This window comes from Crinia signifera, chromosome 2 (genome assembly GCF_055691185.1).
Source record: "Crinia signifera chromosome 2, ASM5569118v1, whole genome shotgun sequence".
Classification (NCBI taxonomy): domain Eukaryota; kingdom Metazoa; phylum Chordata; class Amphibia; order Anura; family Myobatrachidae; genus Crinia; species Crinia signifera.
Genome location: NC_139218.1, coordinates 296,885,320 through 296,902,332, shown reverse-complemented (window position 1 = coordinate 296,902,332; position 17,013 = coordinate 296,885,320). Strand labels below are relative to the sequence as shown.

Below are 17,013 nucleotides of genomic sequence, written 5' to 3'. Positions count from 1 at the left end.
ATACTGGGGAATGGTTTTACATTAGATTTATTGAGCTGGACTACTATTGCATCAAGGCCAGTTTTGCAAGGTTTACAGAACATTGCAATATACCCCATGGTGTAAACTTGCCGTACTTACTAAAGGTTTCTTTTTGTTATATTACTTTTTAGGAACTATGTGGGGTGATGCGTACTAACCTTGTGTTCTTAGTAAGAGGATTCCATATTGTGATGACAATGGTTATACTACAGCTGGTTTTATATATGCTAACCATGGGCAGGTAGTTATTTTTCCTGTGTGACACATTTTTTTGTTCCTTTTGATCTTCTGTTTTTCTTGTGAGCATATTCTATTGGAGAGTCTATTTTCTCTAGCATTGCAGTATTTTATCATTGCAAAGTAGTTCCTCCTAGATGTTGTTAGTCTGCTCCTGTTTTGGTATAAATGTTCTGATTTATTTCCTTTGGTGGGTAATATTGACTTTTGGCTTTGTCAATATTTGCCTTATGAACATGGAAACTCTAGGGAGATAAGTTTAGCAGAGCATGTTTTTCAAACTCTTACAGATGTTTTGAAGTATGTGCGTGTATTTTGTTATATATAGCTTTTCTCTTTGATTTAAAAGGTCACTTGTAACAGGTATGTGGGGTGTATTTTTGTATAAATACCTCATACACTTGCAGCAACAACTACCTTTTGTGACAGTTCAATAGAATTTCTTTCATTAGTGTAATTATGTGTTTGCTATACAGTGGATATTTATTGATGTGTTCTATTACAGCTAATCTATATATTAATAGCATAAGCATGACTTATGAGTGACATATTTCTAAGATGCCGTTGTCTGAGCAGGACAGATTAAAGGTCATGATCCGTGTATTTGCAGAAAAAATATTGGCGTTGGAATTGGTTGCTATGTTTTGGAGTTACGTGACAAAACATCCGCCATCCATTTACTATGCATTGCCATTGTGCTTTGGAAAATGTGACAGTTGGTTAAATCTCTTTATGATCTGGAACATGGGACCTGCTGGATGGTCTGGAAACTGTGACAGCTACCTATAAAGCTGGAATTTGTCTAAATCTGACTCCATTGGGTGAAAAGGGGTAAATTGTTCCACCCAGCAAATTGTTTCTAGGTTGAAACTGCCACATCAGCTAGTTTAGTTTTTAAATGTAATATTTGTTTGTAAATTACTTAAAAGTGTATGTACCCTTTTAATGGACTTTATTTTATACAAGTATACATGAAAGGTCTTTTTTTATCTTTGGAACCACCTATCTAGCTGCAATATTTGGCACAGCAATCAGAAGGGGGTTACAATCACTCTCTAATGGACAAAGCCATATGCACTGCAGGTGGGGCTGATGTAACACATGCATAGAGAGTTAGATTTGGGTATTTTATTGTTTCTGTGCAGGGTAAATACTAGCTGCTTTATTTTTACACTGCAGTATAGATATCAGTTTGAAGTACAAACCCCACCCAAATCTAACTCTCTGCACATCAGCCCCACCTGCAGTGCACATGGTTTTGTCCATTAGAGAGTGATTTTGCCTTTCCGAGTGAATCGGAATAACCCCCTAAAATCCTAGTATACGCAAGTATACCTGGCCAATAAAGCTGATTCTGATATTCTAGATGGATGTCTGTAACTCTGTTTTTCTGCTTTAACATTTAAGTGCAGCTGTAATAATTGCTCCATTGAAATGACATCAGCTGTTTGTAAATACCAGAAGCATACAGTATATGAATTTAATCTTGCAGTGCTTAATTTTTTTTGTTAATCTAAAATATTGTTCCACGTCTATAACTTCATGAAAATTAAGCTTTGGTTACCTTTTCTGGCAGAGCTATGAAGAGGAGAGGAGATGTCGCTCAGAACTGGACACAAGGTGTCAGCGGTTAACGTTACAGCTCGCCGACACTAAGCAGCTAATTCACCAAGGGGACTATAAAATAGAAAATTATGATAAAGTGAAAAGGTAAACCTTTATAAGAACTATTTTGTGTTGAAGATTTTATAGAAATTACTCATTGATTTTATAGAGCTCTACCTTCCATACTGTGACTGCTGTTTTCCTCTGTGACGGTTATTTTAATCTCTTAATGACTGTGTATTCAATTTTTCTTTGCAACTTTTTGTGGTTGGCTTTGTTGCTTCTTGTCAAAATTTCACTTCAGATTGACCAAAAATAAAATGAAACCATACAGTAAAAAACTTGATGAAACTGAGGTGAACATAGGCTTCAGAAAATTTTATACAAAAGTGTCTAACTGAAGTTGAGCTGCGTAAGACATCCAGCAGCCTAGAGGAGATACTTGGCGTAAAGTGTACACTTCAAACATGTATGGTGCAAATGGTTTCATGGATGCGCGAAAGTTGATGATGATTGGCATGAGCAAACTCGATACACCTAAACGTCCATCTCTTTCTAAGCAAAAGTTTACTTCTTCTTTTTTTAAGGTTTTGATTTAAATCATGATTTAATCATTTGATTTAAATCCTGCAACCCTGACATTGTGCATTGATACATTTAAAAACAAATATATATTTTTGAGGTATCTGGCGATGTTTGTTTGGCATAAAGTTTGTAAACTTTATCAACCGTTCCGGAGTGGCATCTTTGCAATCTCATTATTTTCTACTAGTGTTCCCAGATAGGATCTTGGAGAAAACCGGGTATTTGGTACTGGTCATTAAATTGGTTTCTCTTTTCCTCCTGGTGGACACCACATATTAGGTCTTAAGGTCCATACACACTGGGTGATTATATCCAGAGTGTATGGAAAGCGATGATCGCTATCATCACTGGGGGGAAAGCCACTCCCCGGTGCCGTCAGTGGGGTGGGGGGGTGGTTTGCATAGTGCATCGCTATGCAAAGTCGTCCTCAAAGCCGCTCATCTGCTGGTATTACCAGCAGATGAGCGGCTTTCCCGGCGATGATGCAACTTTCCCGGCGATGATGCGGGAGCAGGCAGCAGCCATACACACTGGGCAGCTTTGAGCTGAAAGCCGGTCAAACTTGGTGTTTTGAGCGGCTTTCAGCTCAGAATCGCCCAGTGTGTATGGGCCTTTATACTGTGTTTTCACACTGTTGTTGAATGTTCATTCTCATAGTGCATAGTTTTACAAGGGTAATTAAGTTTAAAGCCTGTATTGTGAAATGTACAATGGAAAAAGGAAAGAATATGCTTTTTGTTTGAAGATGTTAATGTTTCTAGAACAGTGCCCTCTACACCCTATTGTGTACCAGAGTCCTCCAGGTGGATAAAGTGAAACGTATTTGATAAGAGACAAAATCCTTTTTCTTTTTCTTGTTGAAAATATTTTATTATGTTAAATACAATGTTTTGTGTATTTGTATGTTTTTCTTGAGCTGTAAATACAAACCGATAAAGGACCTAGGGCCAGGTTCAGCAAATCAAACAAGCAAGTCATTTTGTGTCTGGAACAAACCATGTTGCAATGCAAGGGGAGAAAATACACTTAAATTTTATTTTTCGTCCACTAGGGGGCACAGGAATTCACACTGGGTATGAGAGGTGAGGTAGCAGAGCGTGCACCAAAGGGTTACAGAAATGTACCCAGCATGCTCCCTGCCTCCCCTCTCCCTCAAATCCCGCCCCCTGACCCTGGGTCACCAGTTTTTTCTTTGGTGCCCAGTCAGACACAGCGGCGCCATTTTTGGCGGCTGTTAGAACAGCCAGGGTTACTGAGCCGCCGCAGCGAGTGCTCTTTTAGTGAGCACCAGCAGCGCAGCTCCTACACCCGGAGACGGCAGCGCTGGCAACTGGGCTGGGGTCTCCCGTTGCGGGGTCTTCGCTCCGGAGGCTCCCGCAGCTGCGCCCCGTCCTGGGACAGGTAAGCAGCGGTTCCCTGCGTGCAGGGAGCCGCGTCTAGCGGCAGATCCCCCCCTCGGATGTTGGGAGTCAGCGGGGGGGCAGGCAGTGTGGGTCTGGCATAGCCACCCTTCCACTAGACTACCAGGGACTAACAGGCTATGTCCCCGGAGGTTGGTGCCTGAGGGGGAGTATTGGATGGCCTGAGGTCCCTCCCCCACCCCTGGGGACGGGCTGAGTGCTTGCTCTTTCATCGCCCCAGGTGTTCCAGCTCCTCCTTAAATACCTAATCAGCAGCCATTCTGGCACACGCTGGGTATAGAGACGGAGGCTGCTTGGATTCTCCCTTACACCCTGCTCCTGGAGCCTGGTTTATTATAGTATTCTCCTTTCCTGCTGCTGGCTGGTTTGTTGAGCTCTGCTACTGTCTCCTTTCCTGTACATTAGATAGGCCAATCTTGTCTGATACAGGAAAGGGGAGCTGTCACCATACAGAGTTTATGTTTTGCATGAACTCTGTCTCCTTTTCAGCCTGCTGAACTGTGAGTATATTTGCCCTATCCAAATTGCTTTGCTAAAGCTTTTGTGTGAAAGGCTGCAAGTGTGTGAGTGCCCCTGGGCCTTTCCTATATAGGGACACTTGCTTATTCTGTGTCAGGTGGTAACTGCTGTTTTTTTGTATGTTTGCTCGGTCAGTATGCCTAAGGCGAAGCCCAGCAAGGAGGCTCCATCTCCAATGCAGCGTACCTGTAGAGACTGTTTGGACATACTGTCTCAAGAAGAGGAGGAGGTATGTTCCAAGTGTGTGACGGTGGAAGCAAACCCATTACCATTGCCTCCTGCCCAGCAGGAACTGGCTTGGGCCTCGACGCTGACTCAGGTAATGGCGCAGCTGATTGACCGCTTGTCTACACTGGCTCCCCCTGCGCCCCTGCCCCCTGCGCCCCTGCCCCCTGTCGCTAGTGCCAGTTATGGGACAGCTCAGGCTTATATAGAACCCCTATGGATGCAGTCCTTTGCACAGTCTGTGCAGGGATTAACGGCTAGTTCGTGCAGGATTCTCAGGATTCGGATTCGGACTCTGCTACAGGGGGGTCTACTGGTACTTCGGATTCGGAGTCCGCTGTGGCCGTCGACACATTGTCCTCGGCAGAGGTAGACACACTGGTGCGAGAGGTTAAGGCAGTCCTCCAGTTGGAGGATGAGGCCCCTGCTCCTAGTAGTAAGGCCCCGCTCTTTAAGCGGTTAAAAAAAGGTGTTGGCTCAGTTTCCACCTTCGGCCCATATGGAAGATTTATTGGAGACAGCGTGGGCTCAGCCGTCTAGAAGGTTCCAGCTTTCCAAGCGGCTTACTTTATTTTATCCGGTTCCTCCCTCAGAGAGGGCTAAGTGGGAAAAGCCTCCCCCGGTTGATGCTAATGTGGCGAGACTAGTTCGCTCTTCCGTTCTGCCCATTCCGGATTCTTCATCTTTGAAGGACCCTTCAGATAGGAAATTGGAGAATTTCCTTAAAACTGCTTATTCACAGGTGGGGGCGGTCACGCGTCCCTCTCTTGCAGCGGCATGGGTTGCCAAAGCAGTTTCTGAATGGGCGGGCAAGTTGGAGAGGGGTTTGTCCGACGGTTCTAGTCGTAAGTCTCTCCTTGGTCATGTCCAGAACATACAAAAGGCTAGTTTGTATTTGGGGGAGGCTGCTCGGGACTCGGGAGTCCTGGCTTCTAAGGCCTCGGCAGCCACCATTGCAGCTAGGCGTGTATTGTGGCTTAGGTCCTGGCGAGCGGATAACAATTCTAAGAAGGCCTTGGAGGCTCTCCCGTTTCATGGAGATACTCTTTTTGGTCCAGAGTTGGACAAGATTGTGACAACCTTGGCGGTATCTAAGTCGGCATTTTTGCCTTCGGCGGCTCCTCCGCGACAGAAGACTTCGTTTCGGTCCTTTTGGCCCCAGGGCAAAGCCAGAGGTCAGCCTTTCGCTAGATTTGCCTCGGCCTCTAAAGCAGCCAAACCCCACGCCAAGCAGCCCTGGGCTACCAGACGCCCAGCGGCCAAGCAAAGTGACAAGCCGGCAGCCTGACGGGGCGAGCCCCCACCCGGGGGATCCCAGGGTGGGGGGCCGTCTCCTGTCCTTTGCGCCGACGTGGTGCGACACCACGACGGATGTTTGGGTCAGGGGGGTGGTCTCCAGGGGCTATGCCCTGACGTTCCGGTTTCCCCCTCCTCAGCGTTATTTTCGCACAGGTCTTCCAAAGGACCCTGCGAAACAACTAGCGCTACATCTTTCTATCCAATCTCTTTTGGACTCGAACGTTATTGTTCCAGTTCCTCAGGAACAGAGGGGGCAGGGGTTCTACTCCACTCTGTTTCTGATCGACAAGCCGGACGGTTCTCACCGGCCGATCCTCAATCTGAAGTCGCTCAATGTGTTTTTGCGAGTGCCGAAGTTTCGTATGGAGTCCCTTCGTTCCATTATTCTATCACTGGAACCGGGGGACTTCATTGCCTCGCTAGATATCCAGGATGCGTACCTCCACGTTCCCATCCGGCAGGACCATCAGCGGTTTTTGAGGTTCGCCCTTCAGGAGGAGCACTTCCAGTTCAGGGCGTTGGCCTTCGGACTTTCCACAGCTCCCATGGTGTTTACCAAAGTGATGGCGGCTCACTTGCACCGACTAGGGATTCAAATGATCCCGTATCTGGACAATCTTCTGATCTTGGCAAATTCGCCAGACCAACTTCAGTCTCATTTGCAGGTGGCAATTACGCTTCTGTCATCTCATGGCTGGAAGATAAACTGGAGAAAATCGTTTCTGACTCCTTCCCAAAGGATGCTTCACTTGGGAGCTCTGCTCGACACTCAGTTGCAGAGGGTGTATCTGCCGGAGGACAAGATCCACGCCTTGCAGGGAAAGGTTCTCTCCCTGTTGGGTCGCAGAAGGGTGTCTGTGCACAGGTGCATGGTAGTGTTGGGCTCCATGGTGGCTTCGTTCGACATGGTAGAGTATGCACAGTTCCACTCGCGGCCGCTTCAGCTTCATGTTCTCAGCCAGTGGTCAGGAGATCATTCTCGTCTAAGAAGTCAGTTGATCACGCTGCCTCTGGAGGTCCGCGGGTCTCTCACTTGGTGGTTGAAGACAGACAACTTGTCTCAGGGCCGCCCATTTTGGATTCCGTCTTGGACACTAGTGACCACGGATGCCAGCCTACGGGGCTGGGGAGCGGTTTGCAACTCTCAGTCTTTTCAGGGTCGCTGGACAGCGCAGGAGAGTCGCCTTCCTATCATTGTCCTGGAATTGAGAGCAATCTTGCTGGCTCTTCAGAGTTTAGGGTCACTCATTCGAGGCTGCCCGGTAAAAATCCAGTCCGACAACGCCACAGCCGTGGCCTATATCAACAGGCAGGGCGGGACACGCAGCAAAGGAGCAATGAAGGAAGTGTCCAGAATCTTCAGGTGGGCGGAGAGACGTATTCCGGCAATTTCCGCAGTCTTCATCCCAGGGGTTCTCAATTGGGAAGCAGACTATCTGAGTCGGCAGGATGTCAACACAGGAGAGTGGGAACTTCATCCAGTGGTGTTCCAGTGGCTGACGTCCCAGTGGGGAGTACCAGACATAGATCTGTTGGCATCCAGACAGAATTGCAAGGTTCCCCGGTACGGCTCTCGGACAAGGGACCCCGGAGCTTTCCTGGTAGACGCTCTCACGGCACCGTGGCCGTTTCGGCTGGTTTATGCATTCCCGCCATTTCAGCTTCTTCTTCATCTTCTTCGCAAATTCAAGAAGGAGGGAGGAATGATGATTCTAGTGGCCCCAGATTGGCCTCGTCGAGGTTGGTACGCCGACCTAAGGAATCTGTCGGTGGCATCTCCTCTGAGACTGCCTCTACGTCCAGATCTTATTTCTCAGGGTCCGTTCCGCCACCCGGACCTCAGCCGCCTGGCTTTGACGGGCTGGCTGTTAAAGTATCCCTTTTGAGGGATAAAGGATTTTCACCAGAGGTCATTCATACCATGGTGCGTGCCAGGAAGCCGTCGTCAGCACGTATCTATTACAGAGTATGGAAGACTTAATTTGCATGGTGTTCGTCTAGAGGTTTCCAGCCTAGACGTTTTCGTATTTCCCGCCTTTTGGAGTTTCTTCAGGCGGGCCTAGATCTAGTTTTACGCCTGTCTTCTTTAAAGGTACAAGTGTCGGCCTTGTCTATCCTGTTTCAAAGGAAGTTGGCGTTCATTTTGGATGTAAGAACCTTTTTTCAGGGGGTTCTTCATGTCCAGCCTCCAGTAAGCCCACCGGTGGCTCCATGGGACCTCGCTTTGGTTCTCAGGGCTCTTCAGTCACCTCCTTTTGAGCCTTTGGAGGAGGTGGATTTGAAATGGCTCTCCTGGAAGGTGGTCTTCCTCCTGGCTATTTCTTTGGCTAGGAGGGTTTCTGAACTTAGTGCATTATCTTGGAAACCGCCTTTTCTGGTGTTCCACCCGGACAGGGCAGTTCTGCGTACCAAGCTGGAGTTTCTTCCTAAGGTGGTGTCAAAGTTCCACCTTAACCAGGAGATTGTGGTACCTTTGTTTTCTGGATCCTCTGAGGCGGAGGCTTCTCTTGATGTAGTCCGGGCATTGCAGATCTATCTTTGCAGGACTAAGGCGACTCGTAAGTCGGATTCACTGTTTGTGCTGTATGAGGCCAATAAGCGAGGTTGGCCCGCTTCCAAACAGTCCTTGGTGAGATGGCTCAGATCAGTCATTCGTCAAGCATATCTTTCAGCGCAGTTGGTTCCCCCTGAGGGGTTTACGGCACACTCTACCAGGTCTGTGGGTACATCCTGGGCCGCTAGTCGAGGTGCCTCGGCAGAACAACTCTGCAAGGCCGTGACTTGGTCTTCTTCCCAGACATTTATCAAGTTTTATGCTTTTGATACTTTTGCATCGGCTGATGCACAGTTTGGTAGACATGTGCTTTCCGCAGTCCAGGAGCGTCCCCCACCTGTGAGGGGACAGCTTTAGGACGTCCCAGTGTGAATTCCTGTGCCCCCTAGTGGACGAAAAAGAAAATAGGATTTATGGTCTTACCTTGATAAATCCCTTTCTTTGAGTCCATAGGGGGCACAGGACGCCCTCCCAGACGCACCTGGTAGCGGGGCTTCCTATATGGGGAAGTTCCATGGCTTTGGCCCTGTATGCTATGTGTGTGTGTTTGCTCTTCCTTCTTCTCTGCTCCGCTCCTGCCTTGGGCTTGCTAACAAAACTGGTGACCATGGGTCAGGGGGCGGGATATGAGGGAGAGGGGAGGCAGGGAGCATGCTGGGTACATTTCTGTAACCCTTTGGTGCATGCTCTGCTACCTCACCTCTCATACCCAGTGTGAATTCCTGTGCCCCCTATGGACTCAAAGAAAGGGATTTATCAAGGTAAGACCATAAATCCTATTTTTCTCTTCATGGTAACTACTGGCTGCTTTTCATTTAGCCCCCAGATGTTAAACTGCTTTATTTTTTTGCTGCAATTTAGATTTCAGTTTGAACACATCCCACCCAAATCTAAAGATGGGTACACACCTACAGATTTATCGGTCCAATATGTCTGGTGGGAACAAAAATCTGGTAATGTGTGACAGCATATGAAAATCAACCATTCTCTCCCAAATGCTGGAAAATGGACAAAACCATTGTTCGGATAAATTTGTTAAATCAAATGGCTTCAGCTAAATTGAATGACCTTTGTCTGTTTCCAGTGTCTGGGAGCAAATGTTCAATTCTCCTATGCTCCCATGCATTACCATATTATTGTTCTAACCTGATAGATTGGACAGATAAATCTTTAGGTGTGTACCTAGCTTAACTCTCTATGCACATGTTCCATCTGCCCCACCTGCAGGGCACATGATTTTGCCATATGCTAATAAATTTAAATCAGGCCCAAAAGTAATACTGAAAATGGGGGAAATAAATAAAAGTAATGTATAACTGTAGGTCATTTGTTTTTTGCTTTATTCCTTATGTAAATCTTACTCTTGTTTAAAGTAAATTCTTTGTTTCCAAAAATCCTGTTGCAGCTTTAATTATCAAAAATTATAATCATTAAATGCATATTTTATTTTTAGAACGTAAACATATTTATCAGTATTTCATTGCGTCTTTGAAGAAGGGTTTTTTATTTAATTTATGGGTGTTTTTATTTTCTACAATAAGGACACATCCATTGCATTTAAACTGTATCAGAACAAGTTCTGTATTAATAAAACTTTACAGACATTTTCACTGTTCAAGAGTGAGAAAATATAGACTCACCACTTTCCAGTCTAGGGAGAAGTGGATTAACTCCAGTAATTTACCAGGGGCTGATGGCTCCCTCTGGGCTATTCAATTAACCCCTGCAGCTGTTCCATAGACTTGGAAACATGCAGGTCTGTAAATTTATTACAGAACCTATGTGTTTTGAAAAATTGGGGGGGGGGGGGGGGGGGGCGGGGGCTGGGGGCTGAAAAAAATTGGCTAAATAAATAGCCCGATTTAAAAATAAATAAATCTTGAACTCCCATTTTCAACAACCTATATTTTTAAAGGGGCTAATTGAATTCCCCCCTTAGTGCTAAAAAAATGCTGCTTACTGCATGGACATGTGATATGTCAAGTTTTATGTTGTGCACATGTACTTCAGACACCTTAAGGTCATAGTTGCCTACCCTCCTGTATTATGCAGGAGACTCCCTGAAATAGCAGCAATCTCCCTCTCTCCCTCATAAGTCTAGCAATCTCCCTCATTTCACCTAGCCCACATTACACTGTTACATTTATGGGGGAAAAAGGAATGATAGCTAGATACATTTACATTGAATCATCTGCACCATTTCCCAGCACTTTAGCAAGTAGTAAGTATAGTAGCTCTTACTAACTGCTTTGGGGCTCATCTACATTTGGATATAAGAAATTTTAAATTACAAGCCCACGCTTCTAGGCGCCATGTTCACAATCTATTTTCACAATCTCTCCATATATGGAACTAGACATGCCATTTGGGTGGAGCATGACACCCCCCCTTAATGGGGCACTTTGCTAAATTCTATTACCAATTATAATCTCCCTGAAACTAGTTTTCAAAAGTAGGCAAGTTTGCTTAAGGTCTAGGTTTTAAGTATATCCATGCTTGGCCGCAGGTGACTTAATTAGTACATTAGTCAATTTGATCTAACCATCTGTGCTGTTCTGTTTTGTAGATATCTTTAAAACCCACGTTTGCAATTCTCTGGTTTAGGCCATTAGTACACCGGTTTGACGTGTTATTTTACTTCAAACTGTTTCACGCATAGCTTAGTACGTTTCCTCATCAATTGTTTTTTTTTACATTCTAGTGAACGAGATGCAATGGAACGGGAGTTATTAGAGCTGAGGAGAAAATTTGAAATCTTAGATGTGTCACACAAGACACAATCGAAGGAGAAACATGATTTAGCCCAAGAGGTAAGTTCAAAGACTGACAAAACAAGTAACAATTTCAGAATATGAAACCATTAAATTATACGCACAACTGTCAACTGTCAGCTAGCTATGCAAGATGAAACCGGTTCAGCCTAAGCAAATCTATACTCTCATCATATCACATTGTCATTTTATTTTCTATCTGTACAATTGCAGGTTGGTCGATTTTAATAAATTCATTGTATATTGTAAGTTAGAGTACTTAGTCAAGCTTCAAAAAGTGATAGAGTGGAGAGTGATTAACAACTAGCCAATCCGCTCCTAACTTCCATGTCCCTGGCCAGATTAAAAAAAATTACAGTTAGGAGATGATTGGTTGGTGGTTTATCACTCTCATCTGATAGATACATTAGATACAGTTAGATACATTATGCCACAAAAGGTGCATTTCAGCTCCCGTGAATTATACTTTAAAGGCCTATTTTTTTTTTTTTATATATATACATCAGTCTTTTCCATACACCTTAGTTTTTTAGAAAGCCATATTCCGTAGTTCCAGGACACATTTATGGTCTTACCACTGCGAATGCTTTGCTTGAGAAAATATTTGGGCAATAAATTAGTCGCCAACAATAAGAAAGAAATACTTCCTTGTGTGGTTTATGCTGCATTACACACAGGCCGCTTTCCCACATATGCTCTCTGACTAATAACAATCTGTGCTTAAAGTATTAAGATGGTCATATCAATCAAATCAGTCATACAAATGAATGAAACCTGTTTGGTGCCTTGTGCAACCAGGTCCTGTAAAGTCTGTACTTTTTCAGTTATTGATTCTGTTATCTCATTTCTCAGCTCAAGTGGCCTGAAAAAAAACCCTTTACAAAAATGTTCTGTTTTTCTATAAGAAGTAATTTGTTAAATTCATTTTCAAATAAAGTGACGCTTTTGTTGTTATATAGACAATATGCGATACATCATGTGTACTTTAAATTTATGGTTGAATGTTACCTTTTGGAGTTGATCATATATGGCTGAATGAGAGACCATAAAGAGAGACTTAACTGTAACTGCTGTCATATAGACAATGCAGTTCCTGCACCTGCCATTGTTCCACATCTAAAAGTACAGAAAACACTTACCATGAAATTTGAATGTTCTACTATTATCGGCTCACATTGCTCTATAATTAAACATATGCGGTACAGTAAAACGATATGTAAAATAATATTCAATACTCGAGGTGCAATATTTACAATTCCCATAATAGAAATAATTTTGCTTGATGTTCATGATCACATCAACACACAATAAATACAATACACAACAATATTTGCATAAATAATAGTAAATTCAATACAAAATATATAACCTATTACAGATAGTTTATAAGTTACAGATTTTTACCATTAAAACATTTGCCCCAAAACACTTTTATTTATATATGTCAGAATGACCTTTCGATGAAAAGAACAGGTTGCTAGAATTCAAATCATGGACTTGCGAAATCTACATGTGTATCAAGTTTGTTAGAACTTTTGGTACTTGTGTAGTTTCATGGCGGCACTTCCCATCAGATCGCATGTGCGGTATTTGCATAAGATTCTGTGATGAGATTTAGCGCACCCCCACTATCCACGCCTGCCCGAAGTGTGGTGAGCGTAGCGCGCCTCGCAAGGGGATGAGGTAGGCATCCTCCTGACCTGTTCATACCCCCACTATCCTCGTCGGGGTGGAGTTGGTTTTATCAAGTGTGGCGAGCGGCCGTGTAAAACAAGCCTGAAGTGTGGCGGAATACACGTCCAGTAATCTGTTTCCCCTCGCAGTGCTCTCTGCGCTCGCCACACTTCGGGCTCGTTTTCCGCGTGCGCTCGCCACGCGGCGGGCTCGGTGGCTCGCTGCACTCGCCACACTTTATAGAATCAACTCCACGCTGACGTGGATAGTGGGGGTATGAACAGGTCACGAGGACGCATACCGCGTCCCCTCGTGGGGCTCGCTGAGCTCGCCACACTTCGGAGTGACGTCGATAGTGGGGGTATGCTAAATAGCATCACTGATCGAATCTTATGCAAATCGCATGCAGTATTTGCATACAATTTGCATAAAATGCGATCCGCAGGGAAGTGCCGCCGTGAAACTACACAAGTACCGAACTTTTGTAACCACATTCAATAATACTTCTAGAACCACATTTAATTAACATGATAGAAATAATGCAACAAGTGTGTTTTGTGTTATGGGCCTAATTAAGTAACTCAATTCAACAACTAGGTTGACGCCACTAGATCGACATGGGTCATGGTCGACGTGTCTAGGTCGACATGTCATTAGGTCGACATGGGCAAGGTCAACAGTCAAAAGGTCGACATGGGGTTTTTCACTGTTTTTTGAGCCGACAGGCGGTATTTCATGCCCTACCATCAACTATGGCGTGGTGGGAGAAAAAAATAGTGTGCCGAGGCACCGTGCACAAAGCATTGCAATATTCGGGGGCAAAAAAACTGTGAAAAACCCCATGTCGACCTTTTGACTGTGGACCTAATGCTTGTGTCGACCTAATGACCCATGTCAACCTTGCTGCATGTGGAAGCAATGCTTGTCCACCTGGTTGATGTAGACAATATGATCCACACCCAATCTAACTCCTTCTGCACTTGTCACATTTACCTCTCCTGCAGTGCAGCATGGTTTTGTCCATTTGAGAAAAAATGTGAATTAGGCTCTTCAGACCTTATTCTGGTCCGTACGCTCCCATGCAAATTTGCAGGCAAGCGCAATGTTTGTGCAATGCGCCTCGGGAGGGGGGGGGGGGGGGGCTGTGGGCAGGGGTACTTGCCCATGGAAATGCCCACCAGATGTCAGCTGCCCGTCTACATCCTTCAGAATGTGCACGTCTAAGGTTGCTCTGAGCGACCATCGCATGATATGGGTATTTCCCCGCAGGCTGCGAATGGATGTCTGTGTAAAACATCCATTCACGGCCAGGGCGTGCGAACACTCGCTGCAAATGGGTGGAGGACACCGTTCGCAAGACGGGATTTGGTGGACTCGCAAGACTTGTAAGGATAAATGTGTAGCCCCTCGACCTGGTGGCCCCTTAGGTACCCGTGAGAATGTAATTTGACCCTACACACCAAACACACAGTGGCGAGTCAAGAAACATTCTGGTTTATTAGGAGTTTAACAGCAAGTTAAAAGACATGATACATGGGTGTATACAAGTGCATATTACATTCTGATTGGTCTGTTAGGTTGCAGGGCAAATTCAACAGGGGGGGGGGCATACAAAATATCATACACAAAGAAATGAGTAACAAGGCGGGTTTTCGATTATAGAGGAGTTTATGCAGGTGCACGCTGCATACCAATTCCAAGGGGAAATAGAAACAGTATAGAGATAAGACACGCTCAGGCTTACAATGACCTTGCGATGTAACCATGAAAAAACAGTCTACGTGCAAATTCTTATATGCTACATGGGTTCTAAATTTTAACCCTTCAATCCCCTCTTAGAATCATGAATTTAGATGATATGATTCTTCTTACTGAATTCCTTATTTCTGTGCTTAGCAAGATATTGTTTGTAGCCTTCAGGGGAATTTGCGTGTGCAGGGGCAATGGATTCATACATAAGAGTATTTTCAATACCTTTGGTAACAAGTTTTCTACAACATGGTATAATACAAAAAACAACAATACAGATAATTGTAAGAATAATCAATATATAGATTGCTAATTGAACAAGGGCCTGTTCTATACCATTTGGGTGACCATTCTTATTACATCCCTATGTCCATCGTTTGGAGACACAGGGGTTAATGGTGCAAAAGTCTATCTGGTAAGCGGCTACCTCGGTGCTGAAAAAATTGTACCAGAAAATGTATACGCCTGCCTTTTCAGTCATGTCCACTTCAGTTTTTGTGCAAAGGTATCTGGCAAACAAGAATCAATAGAATAATATACGTTATCCACCATCGTCCAGAATTCTAGAATGACCTCATCTGCTGGTGAGTCGTCTTCTCCATCATGTAGGAGGTTAGGGCTGTCTGCCCCCATTAGTACCTCGCCTTGATCTGTTCTCTATCCGGGACGTTACTCGGGATTCTCTTTACCCTGGATGCGTGTATCCACACTGGACTCTCTTCTGTAAGGACAGCCGTCCTTGTTACCGCTACGATCTCTGTTTCTGGACCATAGGTGAAGTTTCCTGGACCTTTATTCCTGGGGAGAACCTTCACAACGACCTTGTCTCCGATCTGGAAAGGATGTGTTGATTCCTGTGGATTAAAAAGATTTTTACAAATAACACCATGTTCAATTTCACTAAGTCTGGTGATGAGGGACCTAACATACTCTTCTCTAATCTGTTCTAGGTCTCCCTCCTGGACTACTAATGGTTTCTTAGCCCAGGGCGTGGGGAAAGGTCTTCCTATTAAAATTTCAAAGGGTGAATAACCCAGAGTCTGTTGGGGGGGTCATTCTAATTTCTGCTAGGACTATGGGGAGGGTTTGTTTCCATTTATTAAATGTTCCTCCTGTTGCTTTCCTAAGTTTATCCTTTTCTCCACTATCCCTGAACTTTGAGAATGATAGGGAATGTGAAATTTCCTCTCTATTTGAAATGCTTTCACTAAAGCTTGTGTGATTTTTTGCTGTAAAGGCAGTGCCTTTGTCGCTATCTATTTGGAGCGGGCATCCCCATCTAGGGATGATTTCTTGTGTTAGTATGCGTGCAACTGTTTTTGCATCTTCTGCTTTTGTGGGAAATGCCTCTGGCCATCTGGAAAACATATCTACTATGACCAGAGCATACTCCTGTTTTGTACCTTTGTTAGGTATATGTGTAAAATCAATTTGCAAATGTGTGAAAGGAGTAGTTGGGTACTCCGGGTGTTGATGCTTTGCTTTCATTGGGTTATTAGGGTTGTTGCGCAGACAGGTAATACATCTGCTAATGTACTAATCTACCAATGTTTTAGCATCTGTGATATAAAAGTCTTTGCTCAAAAGTATAGCTGTGGTGATTTTGCTATAATGTCCTACCCCATGGTAGTGAGCAATGAACAATGGGGCGCTTGATTGTGGTATGCATGGTCTCCCCTCTTTGCAGATCAATCCTGTTATAGGATTTTTCTGCAATATTGGAAATAACCAGTCATCCAAGTCTTTTTGTGATGCTGAGCTTTGTAGTTCAGTGATCAGGTTTATCTTTCTACATTTGGCAAGCTCTTGTGAGCGCTATGAGTTCTGCAGCTTGTGCTGATTGATATGGAATGGGTCTCGCTTCTAAAATGTCATTTGGGAGGCGTACCACTGCGTAGCCTGCCTGATATGTCGAGTCATTGGGTCTACTACAAGAACCATCCACAAATACATGGTCAGAACCTGGTATTGGTACAGGGGAAATGTCAAGTCTAGGGGAGGTCTCTGACTCTATTGATGCAGAACAGTCATGATCGTCAGGAATGTCATCCTGGGAGCCCTTTAGTCCTAAAAGTGCATTTAGAATGGGTGCGGGGCCTGAGGATGCGTTTGCATACTTAATGGTGAGTGAGGGGCTTCCTAGCAACAGTACCTCATCTCCACTAAGACGCTGGGCTGACATGTTGTGTGTGTAGCCCTTTAAGTAATGCTACAACATTATGTGTGGTATGGAGAACAGTGGGTGAGCCTAGGGTGAGTGTGGTTGCCATCTCAGCCACCATTGCACAGGCCGCCAGTGCCTGAAGACAGGCAGGCATACCTTGGACCGACACCGGCATCACTTTGGAAAAGA

The 17,013-nt window shown here is 44.6% G+C and overlaps 1 protein-coding gene across 4 annotated transcripts in view; it reads left to right on the top strand.

Annotated features, from left to right (window-relative positions):
* Nucleotides 1-17,013, top strand: part of PIBF1 (progesterone immunomodulatory binding factor 1) — a 270,000-nt gene that overhangs the window by 27,888 nt on the left and 225,099 nt on the right. For all 4 annotated transcript variants that reach the window (XM_083168868.1, XM_083168869.1, XM_083168870.1 and 1 more), the window contains exons 6-7: nt 1,835-1,968; nt 11,168-11,276. In XM_083168868.1, coding sequence (XP_083024994.1) covers nt 1,835-1,968; nt 11,168-11,276 — 243 coding nt within the window. The remainder of the gene's footprint in view (nt 1-1,834; nt 1,969-11,167; nt 11,277-17,013) is intronic.